This window comes from Phaseolus vulgaris, chromosome 4 (assembly GCF_000499845.2).
Source record: "Phaseolus vulgaris cultivar G19833 chromosome 4, P. vulgaris v2.0, whole genome shotgun sequence".
Taxonomy (NCBI): Eukaryota; Viridiplantae; Streptophyta; class Magnoliopsida; order Fabales; family Fabaceae; genus Phaseolus; species Phaseolus vulgaris.
The window spans coordinates 45,107,441-45,123,889 of record NC_023756.2 but is presented as its reverse complement, the minus strand read 5'-3'; the positions used below and the strand labels follow the sequence as shown (position 1 = coordinate 45,123,889).

General features: G+C 35.2%; 1 protein-coding gene across 1 annotated transcript; it reads left to right on the top strand.

Moving 5' to 3' along the window:
- Positions 1 to 1,161: 1,161 nt before the first annotated feature.
- LOC137837925 (probable serine/threonine protein kinase IREH1) lies at positions 1,162 to 15,142 on the top strand. Its single transcript, XM_068647108.1, has 18 exons — positions 1,162 to 2,054; positions 4,308 to 4,372; positions 4,512 to 4,694; positions 4,788 to 6,161; positions 9,208 to 9,380; positions 10,821 to 11,061; positions 11,879 to 11,971; positions 12,054 to 12,194; positions 12,297 to 12,389; positions 12,793 to 12,997; positions 13,323 to 13,408; positions 13,528 to 13,616; positions 13,746 to 13,797; positions 13,893 to 13,949; positions 14,043 to 14,216; positions 14,307 to 14,384; positions 14,668 to 14,852; positions 14,938 to 15,142. The coding sequence occupies exons 1-17, from the start codon at positions 1,358 to 1,360 to the stop codon at positions 14,746 to 14,748; spliced, it is 3,882 nt and encodes a 1,293-aa protein (XP_068503209.1). The 5' UTR covers positions 1,162 to 1,357; the 3' UTR covers positions 14,749 to 14,852; positions 14,938 to 15,142.
- Positions 15,143 to 16,449: the final 1,307 nt, after the last annotated feature.

Below are 16,449 nucleotides of genomic sequence, written 5' to 3'. Positions count from 1 at the left end.
ATATCTTTATCTCTAGTCGATGTGGATCTCCAACATATAATATCTTAACTTTATTGTTTATTTCATTATTTATCGACTAAGTTATGAATTTTCTAGCTCTTAAACATCAAACTCGCTATTATTTTGATTGCACATTTGATGTCACTCATGCATGTGTTTGGTTTTTTTTTATCAAGATACTTAAATTTTTCATGATAATCGTGAATGTGCGTTTTGCTTTAATAACTGGTTTAATAAACTTAATTTGTTTCTTTTAAATATTGTTTTGATTTGTGAGTAAGACTCTTACTCCCTTTTAAATTTGAGTTTATGCACTCTACAAGATTGATCGTTACATAAACATGTATTCTGCCTCAATTATATATCTAAGTTTGTGTTTTGGATGATATTTAATGTAACGACTTGCAAAAAGTCTAACTACATAACACTTAATTTAGCATAATATTGGAGAACAAGAGCAATATGTAATCCAAATTTTTGCTACATATATTGTTAGAGCGTAAAATTCAACATCCTATGGTTGATAATGTGCTAAAAAACAATCAAATATAAAACATGACCATACTTGATTTGTAGACGATAACTTAGTTCATTGAGGCTTCAATTATTTAAATTACTTTGTTATATTATATTTTTCCTCATAAAAAATAAATGTATTTGTGCTCTAAATTAATTTGGATAATTTCTTTTTTCACATCCAAAGTTTACTCTTTCCAAAATTTTAAAATAAAAAACAAGCCTCTTTTTCCTAATTATTTTGTTTGAGTGGTGGTGTGGAAGGTTTCCATGACAAACCAAAATAAGTAAAGTATAATTAACATAAGTAGCTTAAAAACCACCTTTTAAAAGAAGTTAACACGAGCATTTATAAAAACTAATTTACCTATAAACTAATTTCAGTTTAAAACGAATCTCTCTTAATTTTGTTCTAAATCCTTCAAACTACTAGATAAAGGTTTAGCACAAAAGCTAGAAGGTTTGTGACAAAATGGTAATAATATGAATTTTCAATTGCACATTTTCAACAAGCACATAAAGAAAGTGTATTAGTTTGGTCAAAAGTAAAAATAAAAAAGGGTCAAATAATGAAGTATTAAATAAATAAAAAAAAGAAAAATGAGTAAGGTGTGGGTGATAGAAAATGTTAAAATGATTCTAAAATTGGGGTTGAAGAATTTCTGTAAAAGTCATACACATTTTCCTTTGAATTCAACATCATCACTATCACACCAAACCAAACCCTCTCTTTCGCTTTCTCTCTCTACATTCGTTTTCTCTCTCTCTCTAAGTAAAGCTTCAAAATCAATGTCGCAGTTCACAGCAGCATGGTGCTAGGGTTAGTTTGGTTCATCCAAACATGGTCTTCAAGGGAAGGTTCTTCTCTTCCAAGAAATCCGATTCCTCCAGCCCCGATGCGTCATCCAACAGTCCTCGATCTTTCTCATCCAATTCCCCTTCCAGATCCGACAAGAAGAAGGCTAAATCCGCCGCGCATCCAACTCTAGCAGCCGGAGGCAGCGGTGGCGGAGCTCTTGCTGCGTGTCGTCAGACGCAGGTGAAGGACGGGACCAAAAAGAAGGATGTGGTCAAGGGGAAGGAAAGTCAAACTCCGCCGCCGGAGGCTAGCAAGGAATCTCCGGTGAAGAAGTTGGCGGCGGGGGAAGGACGGGAATCGTCGGCGTCGGTGTCGCCGATTCTCGCGTCGTCGCTGGGGCTGAACAGGATCAAGACGAGATCGGGGCCGCTGCCGCAGGAGAGCTTCTTCGGGTTCAGGGGCGAGAAGGGAACGACGGCGCTCGGCGGTAGCAACCTCTCCCGCCCCGGCGTCGGCGTGCGCGGCGGCGATGGGAAGAAGAAGGAGGCGGCGAGCCTGAACAGGGTCGGGTTTCGTGAGGGTTCCCGTGGCGGTGCCCCTGCTGCCGGAGGTTGGGGCGATAACCGGAACAATTCTGACAGCGTGTCTACCTCGGGGAGCATGCCGTCTAGGGAGCAGAGTCCGGTGGTGTTGCCTCGGTCGCGGTTGCAGAACGGAGAGTCATCCTCGGAGGCCGCAGGTAACACTGTAACTGTGTCTGAGGATTTTGTAATGTAATGATTCTGATTGTTTGGTTTTGGTTGATTTTTTAATCAGTTAAGTAAAGGATTGTTGCTTCGGTAGTTTGATTAGAATTTTTGTTGAGAAGGGTTATTATGGGTCCGCAAGACATTTCTATTTATTTGCATGCTTTAGAAGAATGGCTTGTTCTCATGCATTTAATTGAGAAATGAGAAATGAGAATTGCAAGGAATGAGGACTGGGGAGTGGGGCTGGTGAGTGGAGTGGACTGGGTATCTTGCTTGCTCTTGTTCTGGTACTATGATTCTATTAGGTTTAGAACCTTTTGGAGTGGAACCCCTAATTGAAAGGACTTGGTTGTTTCTGTTCCCTTTGAGTTGGTCAAGATTAGATGCTCCATGTTCTTTCAAATTTGTTTGGAACACAACAGTGGGACAGAAGATTGTAGTTCTTATTTCACTTTTAGTACGATCTGAATTGGAGTTGACTAGACTTTTATTCTCGTGTTTGAAAGAGTAAAGAGACGAGGGATAAAATTGTAATTGAATTTTAATCTATATTAGTAATTACATTTTAAAACTGTTATGTAGTTCTTCACAGTGATTATATATATACACCTACACTCATATATGTTGATGACTGCATTTTATATGGACATCTCAAATATGATGACTCTGCATTGAAATAATCGTCCATACTTGGATGACGTCTTATTAATCTTTGTATTTGAAGATTTTATCTACAAGATATAGCTCACACGTCATATTAGAATGATTAAATAATCATGGATTATAACCAGCTTTCATTTAGGAATAGAGAATTGCATAGCTCAATTGATGAAGTTAACTAGTATTTTCAGATATTCTCCTTAATCCTTATGACAATCATTTTTCTAATCACACTTTGAAGGGGAAAGTATTTCTACTGTTTTACTTAATCATTTAATTAACTAAATTGAATTTTTAGTAATGTAGTTGGGAAATACAGAAGTATTTTTCCACTAGATGGGGTCAGCTACAATAGTTGAGACCACTTGGACTCAATTTTGGAACTACTTTCTAAAGGTTTGGGATCTTAGTTGTAACTTGTGAAAACTGGACCAGGGTTTGACTTGAGCAAATGACCTGGTTACTGATTCAGTGATTCAATCTCATTCTAGTTGAGAAAACAGGTTAGGCATAAAATTAAGAATGAAAACCACAAAAATCAGCTGCATTTTCTGATTTGATATAAACCAACTGGGCTTACCAGTTTCTACCTTGATATTACCTGGTTCCCTGAGCATTGACCATGTTTGACTGAAAAGTAGTTATTGATAGGCATATCACACCCAAGAGAAAGAAGCATGTCAAATGCAGTGAGACTAGAATTTGTTCTGAAATAATTTATTCGTGCACTTTCTATATTTTGATTGCTGTTTGCATTACTTATTCTGGAAATTCATTATTCAAGTAGATATAATTCACAATTTAACTCCCTTGTAAAATAACCAGCTTCTACTAAACATAAATAAATATCTAAATAACAATAATAACTGAAGGTAAATACGTAACTAAAGCTTGAACCTGCGCAAATGCACAACTAAAATATCATGCTCGCATTCACAGATCCTAATTAAAGCACTGACATATCCCTATGACTAAATATTGCAATTAACCTTACCATAACATTAAATCAAACTGTTGATGCCTGTGGATCACTGGATCTTTGAACTTAAGATTTCTTATAATTTTTAGTGCGGCCATGTCACATTGGTTGCAGCTTTGTACTGAAAAAGTGGATGGTTTTAGTAGCTAATTCACAACTTTTCACCTTTCTGTATCTCTGCCTTGCAAGCTCATCTATTGTTGGTCTCTGTAGTAAACATGATTTTTTTATTGTGAGGTAATACTGTGTATGTAATATGTGTCAAATGTGAACACAAGGGGTATTGGAAATAGTCCCAAGTGGGTTAAGCACAGACTGTATATATAAGAGGTAGACTAGTACAAATAGCCCAATCAATTTTGTACAACAGCACACATAAGCTCAAAGATCAACTAAGCTTACTCCCTCACACAAGCTTGGACCGAGACTTGCTCACAAATTGCAAATGGGGTTTTGATGAGGCGGTTTTGGGTTGATGCCATTATTGGTTTACTTTTATATGTACACCATTGATCAACAAATTTGTTTTAAAGTATTTAGCAAAACTGACAGTTTTTTTTTCTTCTTAAAATGTTACTTATCCTTATGATATCACTTCAAACAGGCAACCAGGCATCATCATGGGCTCAGTCTGGAGGCTTAAGAAGTGAAGATGTTTGTACTCCAGAGGTACCACTGGTTTAGAGTGTGTTGGTGCTTGGTATCTTTTGTCATCACTTTGATTAACTTTTTTTTTTTTATGAATTAGTTGTTATTTTCTGTTTGTTCATCTATTATGGTAGAAAATAACTCAATTGTTTCTTCTCAGGCAGCATATGATTTTGAAAACCCAAAGGAGTCCGAATCTCCTCGTTTTCAAGCCATATTACGTGTCACTAGTGCACCTAGAAAGAGGTTTCCTTCAGATATCAAAAGTTTTTCCCATGAGTTGAATTCGAAAGGTGTCTGGCCTTTTCCATTTTTGAAGCCTCGACGGTTAAATAACCTTGAGGTATTTTAGTTTTGATTTCACATTATATTGTGGTGTTGATGATTTGTGCCACAGGAGGGAATTGCAATAAAATTGTTTAACTTTGTTGTGCAGGAGATTTTGGTTGTTATTAGGGCAAAATTTGATAAAGCAAAGGAAGACGTAAACTCTGATCTAGCCATTTTTGCGGCAGATCTGGTTGGAATTCTTGAAAAAAATGCAGATACTCATCCTGAATGGCAAGAGACAATTGAGGACTTGCTAGTTTTGGCAAGGAGCTGCGCTATGACTTCATCTGGGGAGTTTTGGCTTCAGTGTGAAAGCATAGTTCAGGAGTTGGATGATAGGCGTCAAGATCATCCTCCAGGGATGCTAAAGCAGCTTCACACTCGAATGCTTTTCATTCTCACAAGGTGTACCCGATTATTGCAATTCCACAAGGAAAGTGGTCTGGCTGAGGATGAACCTGTTTTCAATCTCCGTCAATCAAGAGTCTTGCATTCTGCTGGAAAATGTATTCCTCCTAGTGTGGGAAGGGATTCTAAAAGTTCAAGTGCTGCAAAGACATTAAAGCCTTCATCAAAAAAAGCTTTTAGTCAAGAACAGAGTATGATGGGTTGGAAGAAAGATGTTATGCAACCTGAAAATCTTTCACTTCCTGCTGATGACGACAATACAAAACACTTTGACTCTTCAAGCAGGGATCGAATGGCTTCTTGGAAGAAATTCCCATCTCCGTCAGGAAAAAGCCCTAAAGAAGCTGCTCAGTTGAAGGACCAAAATTATGGGAGAGTTGAATCTTCAAAGGCATCAAATAATAAGAGATTCCCTTCTGATGTGGATCTCTCTACCGCTAAGCCATCTGAGTTTCTTCCTATCAAAGATTCCTTGGATCATGTTTCCAAACACCAACATAAAGTTTCTTGGGGATACTGGGGAGATCAGCAGAATAATAGTGAGGAGAACTCGATAATTTGTCGTATATGTGAAGAGGAAGTTCCTACTTCACATGTTGAAGATCATTCAAGGATTTGTGCAGTTGCTGATAGATGTGATCAGAAGGGACTGAGTGTCAATGAGCGTCTTGTTAGAATTGCTGAAACACTAGAAAAGATGATGGAATCATGTTCACAAAAGGATTCCCAACAAATGGTGGGAAGTCCTGATGTTGCAAAAGTATCAAATTCTAGTATGACTGAAGAATCTGATGTTCCTTCTCCTAAACTTAGTGATTGGTCTCGCAGAGGCTCAGAGGACATGCTAGACTGTTTCCCTGAAACCGATAATTCTACTTTTATGGATGACCTAAAAGGATTACCACTTATATCATGTAAAACTCGTTTTGGTCCAAAGTCTGACCAAGGTATGACAACATCATCTGCAGGGAGCATGACTCCAAGGTCACCATTGATGACACCACGAACAAGTCAGATTGACTTGCTCTTGGCAGGGAAGGGTGCTTATTCTGAACATGATGATCTGCTGCAGGCATGCCATTTTTTAAATCTTTTTCTATAGTTCTTTTATATCTAATTTATTGCCCATACTAGTTGTCATGGCTGGCTTTTATCCTTTCAATTTAGTATGTTGTATCAAATGGTCCTCCCCATCTGTTTACATATAATGTTGAGGTGATACATGATCCAATATTCATAACTATCCCTAGGCATTATTTCATTCTATATTCAGTAATGTTATATTGTAGGACATTGAGTTGAAATCGTGTTTTTTGAGACAAAACATGTGCTTTTTTTGTACTGAGAAAACAAAACCAATACAATAAATAGAGGAGTTATGGTATCCTCTAATAATAAAGATATGTTTACGAGAATAAATAAAACAATTCTAATAATAAATATAAAGTCTAGATATTCTTGATTCTAAAAGATATTCCTGGTTATGAAACATCTATGCCTTATTTTTATAATTATAACATTTCCCCTCAAGCTGGAGTATATAAGTCATATGTGCTTAGCACTGCGAACATGATTTTTCATTGGTCCTCTTAGAGACTTGGTGAATATGTCTACTTACTTTTCACTAGAGTTGACGAATCTACTGTTGGTGCCTTCAAACCCAACTTTTTCTCTTGTGAAATGACAATCTACCAGAGTATGTTTAGTCCTCTCATGAAAGACAAGATTAGAGGCAATGTGTAATGTTGATTGATTGTCACATGTAAGGTGCATTTGGGATTTTTTTTTTCAAATTTAAGCTCTTTGAGGAGTTGCTTTAGCCATATGAGCTCATAAGTGACTATGGCCACTGCCCTATAATATGCTTTTGCACTTGATCTTGCAACAACATTTTTTTTTCCGTATTTTTCCACAATATTAAATTATCTCCAACAAGAACACAATATCCTAAAATGGAGCGTCTATCATTTGATGACCTTACCCAATCAACGTTAGAATGCCCAACAATTTGAATATTTCCCTTGTTTTCATTAATATGGCCCTTTGCGTGGAGCATTCCTAATATACTTTAGGATTCGTATGAATGCATCCCAATGGTCTTAAGAGAGTTTTGAAATTGACTTCCTATGCTCACTTCAAATGAAATATCAGGACAAGACACAGTGAGGTAATTTAGCTTACCAACTAACTATTTGTATCTCATAGGGTCAAAATACAGTTCACCTTGGTCAAGTACAAGTATGACATTTGGATCCATTGGAGTGTCCACAAGCTTAGCATTTAAAATCCTTGATTCTTCTGAAATATCCAAAGCATATTTTCTCTGAGAATGTCCTTGGACTATGAAACTTGTATACCAAGGAAGGAAGTACCTCAAATGTGCAAGATTTTTTGTTTGGAATTGTTAACCAAGATATTTTTTTGGTTGGACAATATCGTCCTTATCACTACTCATTATAACAATGTTGTCCACGTATACAATAAGGTAGATACATCCTTGGGGAGGATGACGATAAAACAGATAATGGTGAATGTATGATTACAAATTGTTAGATGATTGGCCAAAAATGCCCAAACCATGAATAAGGTGATTGCTTGAGGCCATATAAGGACTTGCAAAGGCGGAATACCGTATTAGATGACTCACCCTAAGCAACAAATTTAGGTCATTTCTTGATGTAGACTTTGTTGTCAAGATCATCATGCAAAAATGCATTCTTGATGTCAAGCTGAAATTGAGTCTGGTGATAAATAGTTGCAATGGACAAGAAAAGTCAGATATATGCCATTTTTGTAATAGGAGAGAAAGTGTTAATATAATCTTGTCCATAGATTTGTGTCATCCTTTGGTGACCAAGTGAGCTTTATAGGGATCAAATTTACCATTAGGCACAATGTTCTAAGAGTGTAACATCACATGCTCTTGATTGTGAACCATTAGCAACAATGATGAAAGACACATTTTCAGTAGTAGTAAAGGAAGATAAAGAACAAATATTACCAAATATATGTTTAGTTGCACTAGAGTCAATGACCTAAGGATGCATGGAATTACTAGTGTGTGCTACCAAAACAATGTTACTAGTAGATTGGCGAGTCTTATACCATTTGAGAATGACCTTATGTGTTGGTTGAGTTATATGAGGCAGTCAACTATGTTGGAAATCAATCTTTTAATCCTGGGGAAAAACTAATTATAAAAAAATGTAGGACAATAAACTTAGATTGAACCACCGAACGAGGTCCAATGGCCGCGACCATCGAGGTCGTGTTGAGAAGGAAGAGGTTGTAGCACAATGATGGGTGGTTGTAATGTAGGCTTCGCCGCACACATCAACAAGGTTTGCAGAAAGAATAAAACTCTTCACACCAAAGATCGTGGGTCCATCAGGCGAATAGGGTTTTCTAGAGGCTCTAGATACCATCTTAGAAAGTAGACTTTAGGTCTAACTCAACTTCATATATTGAATTGTAAGATAAGGTTTATACCTACTTAAATAATATAATTTGGCTATATCTTTAGTCAATATGGAATTTCAACACACTCTTCCACGTCAAGGACTAGACATGTGTATGGGAATAGATATTAATGGCGGGTATGGTAGTAGTCTGATGGCGGGTGGTTTGATTGGCCTAACAAACTTTGTTAGGATAAACTCTAATACCTTGTTAAACTATAGAAAATAAAGAGACATTAAGCTGAAACCCTATGTTTATGAGACACCATGGGTGGGTGCTTTATTTATATTGAGAAAATGGAATCAATACAATAAATAGAGGAGATATGGTATCCGCTAATAATAAGGATATCATATAAGAATAATAGATATATGATCTAAATATTCTTGATTCTAAGAGATTAAAATAGCCATTCCTGACTATAAATGATATTTGCCACATTTATATAATTATTAAAATAAATAAGGATTTTGGTGTCTAATTGTTTGTGCTTTAATATCCAACTGTTTATGTCTGTATATGTACTGAACTTTAATAAATGAGTCATGTATTACATTTGCTTAAAAAAAATATCAAATACCTTCCTACTTCCATGTATTCTTGTCAGAAAAATCTCATATTTTGAATTCTTTTGTTCAAAATTCTCTATTTTATTGTAGATGAATGAACTTGCTGATATAGCTCGATGTGTGGCAAATGCATCTCTGGATGATGATCGCACAAGTTCATATTTATTATCTTGTCTTGATGACTTGCGGGTTGTTGTAGAACGAAGGAAATTTGATGCACTTACTGTGGAGAGCTTTGGAACACGTATTGAGAAGCTGATACGGTTAGTATTTTTCTGCTATACATTATGTAAGACATCCCCGTAATATGGAAAGTACTCCTAGTAAACGTTGAACTACAGGATAAGGTCTGGGGAAAGTTCTTGTTAGACCCTTTTTTGAGGGAATAGGCATAATTTTATAACTGAACACAGAATACCATATGGCATAACGGTATTGCTACAACAATGTTTGTGTCCAAATTATTTTGGGATTTGACTATAGTGAGGAAATGTATGTAGTGAGAAAGTATTGGTGTATCCATTGTTAAAGTATCTCATAAACTTAACCTACTTTAATTTAATATGCAGTCTTATTTTCTCACTTTACACATCTCACCTCAGATGAGTAACACCTGATTATGTGTACAATTGCAATTCTCTGTTATGAAGTTTTTTTCTGAAGTTTATAATGTAGACATCCATATTCATTCTTCTTTTTGCCCTGTACTTGTGACTATCCCAGTGTTTATTACTGGCAGCATGTTTAAATCCAAGATAAACTATGGTGGGCAGCATAGTGGCAAATTGTCGACAATAAAGTATATTAAAAAACTAAAATTTCTGCATATCTAAAATAAAGTATATAAAAATTGTATAAAAAATAATTAACATAATTCAAAGATGTTGTAGTATATCAACAAGACAACAACAGCAATGCTGATAAAAAAAAAAGACAACAACAGCAATAACAAAGTGTTATGCCACAAGGTGAGGCTGGCCGTCGGCTGCATGGATTACATGATGTCATTCAGCTTGGTTACAGACCAATGTTTTAGAGATGTTATTTTTCATGAGATCCCTTGAAAACTTCGTTGAATTTCTTACTTAGTCACCTCTCCTCTTTACAGGATTAAACAATTTACTTTTATACTGTTCTAGTTCATGAAATCTAATTTAACAGCAGTTCAAAGTAAATAAAACAGACAAACTTCAACATAGAAAAATCAATAGCACAATTTTAAGGAATTCTATCTTTGTATATATGGTTCTGTTGTATTGATGTCTAGGCTTTGTTATGATCGTGAATGAAAAGGAGCATGTGCTGATTCTGTTGTGTAACTGCTGCCATGGATTAAATAAATAAACAAACAATGAAACAAACTAAGGTTCTGTTTTTTATGAAGTAAAACACAGCAGAGTAGAGAGTGAGAAACAGGAGGACGAGCTGATGTGAGGGAGGTACCTGACTAATAAAGTGTGAGAAGGGAGGCTAGATTGCAAACTAAATAATTAAAAAGGAAACAAAACAGAGCACGGGATAAAAGTTGCCTCTCATGAAGTCCTTAGCTAAGATTAGAGTGCCAAGTCTTTCGCATGGCCTTGTCTCTAAAACATTTTCTTCAATCCACCATTGCAGTACATTTAATTTAATAACATGGACTTTGCTAGTTGTTTTGAAATCTATTTTGATTATTCTTGATAAGTTGTATTTTGGTTTGGTAGAGAGAAGTATCTGCAGCTCACTGAGTTGGTGGATGTTGAAAAGATAGATACAGAGAGCACGGCAGATGATGATCTTTTGGAAGATGATGTGGTTCGTAGCTTGAGAACAAGTCCAATCCATTCATCAAGGGATAGGACCTCTATTGATGACTTTGAAATTATAAAACCTATCAGTCGTGGGGCATTTGGAAGGGTTTTCTTGGCTAAAAAAAGAACAACTGGTGATCTTTTTGCAATTAAGGTATATATACTTTATGCTTCTGATTCATTTGTTGTATCATCTCATCACTAAATGTGAACATCCTTGTACTTGTGTTTGTTTCATCTTGACTGTGCTTGATACTTTTTTGGGCTTGTATATAAGTAAATTGGGTAACAAGTTTGAATAATCTGTGTGGAGTTGTATTGAAGCTTACCACTGTGTGTTTGAAATGCTTATATATGGCAAGAGCCCCCCTTTTGACGGTTCTTTTAGATAGCTTACTGAAAAAAAAGAGTTTTTCTAAAAATAATAGTTTCTGACATGCTGTTCAAGCTCTCATGTAAACTGTGTTACTAATTGTTGTTGTAGCTCTCATAACTTGCTGCAGGGAGTGCTACATATGTATTAAATCTGACCTTAATTTTCGTGGAATTATTCTCTAAACTTTTTCCTTGTGTTGTTTCTTACTTCATACTATTTGTATCTTCATACCAAAATTTTTGTGGACTTTTGGTATAGTAAGTTTGTTGCTATTCGACATTTCTTTAATCTACTCTGTTGTAAATTTGTTTATTCCTGTCTAACTTTTACATTAAAAATAAAACTTTCGGTTTACTGTATTCGGTTTGTTTAGGTTTGGCTCCCTACTATCATGTATTTTGATTTATTATTTCTCTATATGGAGTTCTTGCTGTGCTGCAAATGATTGATTTAAGCTGAGGTGCTGACCTAGTTAGAATCTCAATCTTGTATAGTGATGCATTTGCAGATCTCTTAGATTAAAATAAACTTGTTTCTATCTTGGTTTATACTTTTACTCTGCAGTTCTTTAACCCTGTTGAGCTATTTCCTATAGGTTCTCAAGAAGGCAGATATGATCCGGAAAAATGCTGTGGAAAGTATATTAGCAGAACGTGATATCTTAATTACAGTACGCAATCCTTTTGTGGTGAGCAGGTCTAACTTTTTTATTGTTCCATGTTGCTTTGAGAAATGTTATCTTATTCTAATGTTAGCTTTATTTTAATCAGGTTCGGTTCTTCTATTCTTTTACATGTCGTGATAATTTATATCTTGTCATGGAGTATCTGAATGGAGGTGACCTGTATTCATTATTAAGGAATTTAGGTTGCTTAGACGAGGAAGTTGCCCGTGTATATATCGCTGAAGTGGTAATTCTTGGTTCTATCTCCTTACTGGCTCTTTTGTATCTCGAGTTATCTGAATTTTTTTCATTACATTGTCTAGAACATGAGTTTTTTTCCCAATGTTAGGTGCTTGCGTTAGAGTATTTGCATTCACTCCGTGTGGTTCATCGAGATTTGAAGCCTGACAATTTATTGATAGCACATGATGGTCACATCAAGGTAACTACTGCGGATGTTCTAATTTCGGTTTATAAACCTCCAAACCATGGTGATGGGAAAAGGCTGTTTGTTGTAATTTTTCCCCAAACCTTGGTTTGGAATGAAAATCCAAAAGCTGGCTAACATTTTTTCGTCTCTTAGGAGTAATATCAATAATCTCATACTTTATATCTATGATGAATCATCGATAGTTTTGCATCTTTTCTATTATTAGCTTCTTTCAACAGCACCACCAATCCCATCCTTTAAGTTGTGATTCCATGTATTTGGTTCAATTATTTTGGAGAATTTCCATTTCTTACGTGTAGATTTCCTTTTGAGTTCAATTTCAACATTCGTGTAATCCTTAAATACATTTTATAAATTGCTAATCAGCTTGATTTTTTTTCTGTCTACTTTGCAGTTAACAGACTTTGGGCTTTCTAAAGTTGGTCTCATCAACAGCACAGATGATCTGTCTGGCCCAGCAGTGAATGGGACATCCCTACTTGAAGAAGACGAGACTGATGTATTGACATCTGAGGATCAATGGGAAAGGAGGAAGAAACGCTCTGCAGTGGGCACGCCTGATTACTTAGCCCCAGAGATACTTTTGGGAACTGGACATGGTTTGTATTGTCCCATATTTATGTTTAAGGTGGTTTCATTTCTGTTTTCCCCCATCTCTTAAAAATATAAATTTGACTTTTGTCATTGTTTGGACAGTTTAGAGAAAACATGATTTCCCTTGTGTGTAGAATTAAATTCTTAACAATGCTTAAAATATCTCAAAATGATTGCTATTCTTTATAGTGAAACAATGTTGTTGAATGAAAATGTTTTCATCATTGTAGCTAGCTGATTTAATAATTCTATTCTACTTTATATATGGTGAATACTCATAGCATTTACTTTTGGAACATAACAAATGAAATACTTGTGCAAATTTTACAGCGTATACTGCCGATTGGTGGTCTGTTGGGGTCATTTTATTTGAGTTGCTTGTTGGTATTCCACCCTTCAACGCAGAGCATCCTCAGGTTTATATCTTGCTTCGTTGGGTGATGAATTTTTAGATGATTTTTAAGTTTCTTTTCATGTCAGTTTTGCCTTTATATGATTGGAGTTCTCTCTGACATGATATTTTTTGTGTTTGTAGAATATATTTGATAATATTCTTAATCGTAAGATACCTTGGCCTGGAGTTCCTGAAGAGATGAGTCCTGAAGCACAGGATCTTATTGATCGGTATATGTGTTTTTTTTTAATACTTTTTGTGATAACATACTTTCGTATTGGGTATTATTCTTGGTTAAGCACTCATATCTAAGATAGCTGAATGTTTTCCATTTGGTTCCTGACATTATGAATTTTCAGATTATTGACAGAAGATCCTAATCAAAGACTAGGATCAAAAGGCGCATCGGAGGTGATGCAATTTTCTCATAAACATATAGAACTTTGTTATCCATTTTTATGATTTATTTTCTCTGCTCAAATGTTAAACTGATTTTAGTGATCCAGGTAAAGCAACATGTTTTCTTCAAGGATATAAACTGGGACACACTTGCCAGGCAGAAAGTATGTAATAGTTTGCCCAAGAGATGAATGTTAATTGTTAATTTTACTGCCACTCTCTTGATGTCCAGTGTAATGCTTCTGTTGGTTTTGTAGGCTGCATTTGTTCCTGCTTCTGAGAGCGCTCTAGATACCAGTTACTTCACTAGTCGCTACTCATGGAATACTTCTGATGGCCTTGTATATCCAGCCAGTGATGTTGAGGATTCTAGTGATGCTGATAGCTTAAGTGGCAGCAGTAGTTGCTTGAGCAATCGCCAAGATGAAGTGGTATTGCAAGTTGTAGTAGGCATTGCTAATCGTAAAATACTTGCTGAAATCAATTTAAAGTATAATGGGCTGACTTCCTCTTGATAACAGGGAGATGAATGCGGGGGTCTTGCTGAGTTTGATTCTGGGGCATCTGTCAATTACTCTTTCAGTAATTTCTCCTTTAAGGTAATTCACTCAAATCATATTCATTTCTTTGTAATCTATAAGTAAACATTTGGAATTAATTTGAATGGATTATGCATGATCTGTCCTTGTTTTCTTGTCACCTACAGTGGGTTTTAATGTGTTAAAATGGCTTCTCTGAGCTTACTATACTATTCATAAGTAGCCTAATATGTTTAACATTGCCTATGTAGCATTTGTTCTGTTAATATGTTTTTTTCCTGGTCTTCACTCTTGTCGAAATATTCCCTTAAATTTAATGCGAATGTTTCCTTGGTGTTTTCAGAATCTCTCCCAGCTTGCATCTATCAACTATGATCTCACTAAAGGATGGAAAGATGACCCGCCAACGAATTCTAGTGCATAGCTGTATGTATTATCCTCTGTCAAAGTCCAGAATTTGGTTTTCGACCTATGATCCAAGCAATTTTGGGGGCACAAGCACCTTTATCGTTTGTATACCTTGTACATGTATGATTCTGTCTCATAACTTATCCATTTGTCATGTCTTGATTGTTTTCTTGCTCATATAGTTTGTATTTGCTGGATTTTGCAGATTTAGAGGTTCAAAGGTTCAGGATGTACTCTTTGCTTGTTAGGTTACAGGGCAACAGTGGGGGGTTTCAGTTTTACCGTTTATTGTGTATGAATTGAGAACTGTAAATTTAAAAATGCATATCACAGTTGCTCACATTGTTCTGCAGTGTTCGGTTTATTATTCTATTCTGGCAATGAGAACACATCCTTTTTCTTCAGACAAATCACTGTTATATTATTTACTTGCTTAATTTGATCCCTTGCCACATTTTCAAGTTTTTCTTTACCTTAGCGAACGTCATTTACTTGTTCCCACCGTTGAGTTCTGCTGCTTTTATTAACGTACCTTTCAACCCCACTCATTTATTTCAGGTGACACTTTGCTTTCTTCTAACGTAATACTTATTAGTGCTGAAAATGTCCTTGTCATTTCATGCACTTTTCAATAACCTTGTGAGGATGTCATTTATTTTAAATATATATCTATCAGTCAAACGGCAAAAAAAAAAACGAAAGTCAAACCAAATTTTTTACATGATACAGTGAACACTATTTTCTCAATAATGGAAGTGCAGAATGTAAAAGAAATGAGGTAAGAAATAAGAAGTTTTTCCCACGTTGAAACCAAAACAAGTAGTTCATTCTTTATGATGCTGTGGGCGTGTTTGAACTACATCCACTTATTTAATGGTGCCCAAACTTAAGTAGAATGAATTATTGCTTTTTTTTTCTTTCTAAATTTGATTCCGATCTCATGTTTATGTATTTACAAAACCTCCTGGCAAAATTATACAATTAAGGTTAAGTTCAAATAATTTTTCTATAAATACTTATAAATACTTACAGAAGAAGAATACAAGGAGATAAAATAAACCGAATTTTTCTCTAAATTAAAATTAAACTATTTATTTAAATTGTTTCATTTACCTTCTCCTAAAATATATAAATTCTAATTTTAATTTATGAAAGAAAACCTTAGTTTGTGTTTTTAATTTTTTTTCCCTTATAAATACTAAGTAGGAAAAGTTCAGCAAGAACTTTTCACTTTTCCCACTATAAAATATTTTCTTTTACAAGATAACTTACTCTTCAGTCTATTACAACCATGCCTACTTGTAACCAAATAAAATCCAGCCATGTCCATTTGTCAGAATGTCTCTCTGGTTTCTATAAATGCCACATATTTTGAAAGGAATTTCAGATAATAGGACAACAATAGCCAAAGAGACAAGAGCATCCCATGTAGTGGTAAAATGGTGGCATTTCAATCTTTTCTTCTCACTCTTCACTTTATCATTCAGTTCTTAACAGTGAAAGCTAGAGTGTCTGGCCTGTCCAAAACCCTTGATATATTTTCACATATTTTGATGTGAACTAAAAAAAAAAATTGTGACAGAAGAAAAACTATTATCCATGTTTAATGATGTGCTAAAAAAATTAAATTCAAGATAAAGTGTATTAGATACAAGTGGTTAATACATTGTATGAGTTTAATCTTTGACAGAGTTTTTTTAATCAGATTTTGCTTATT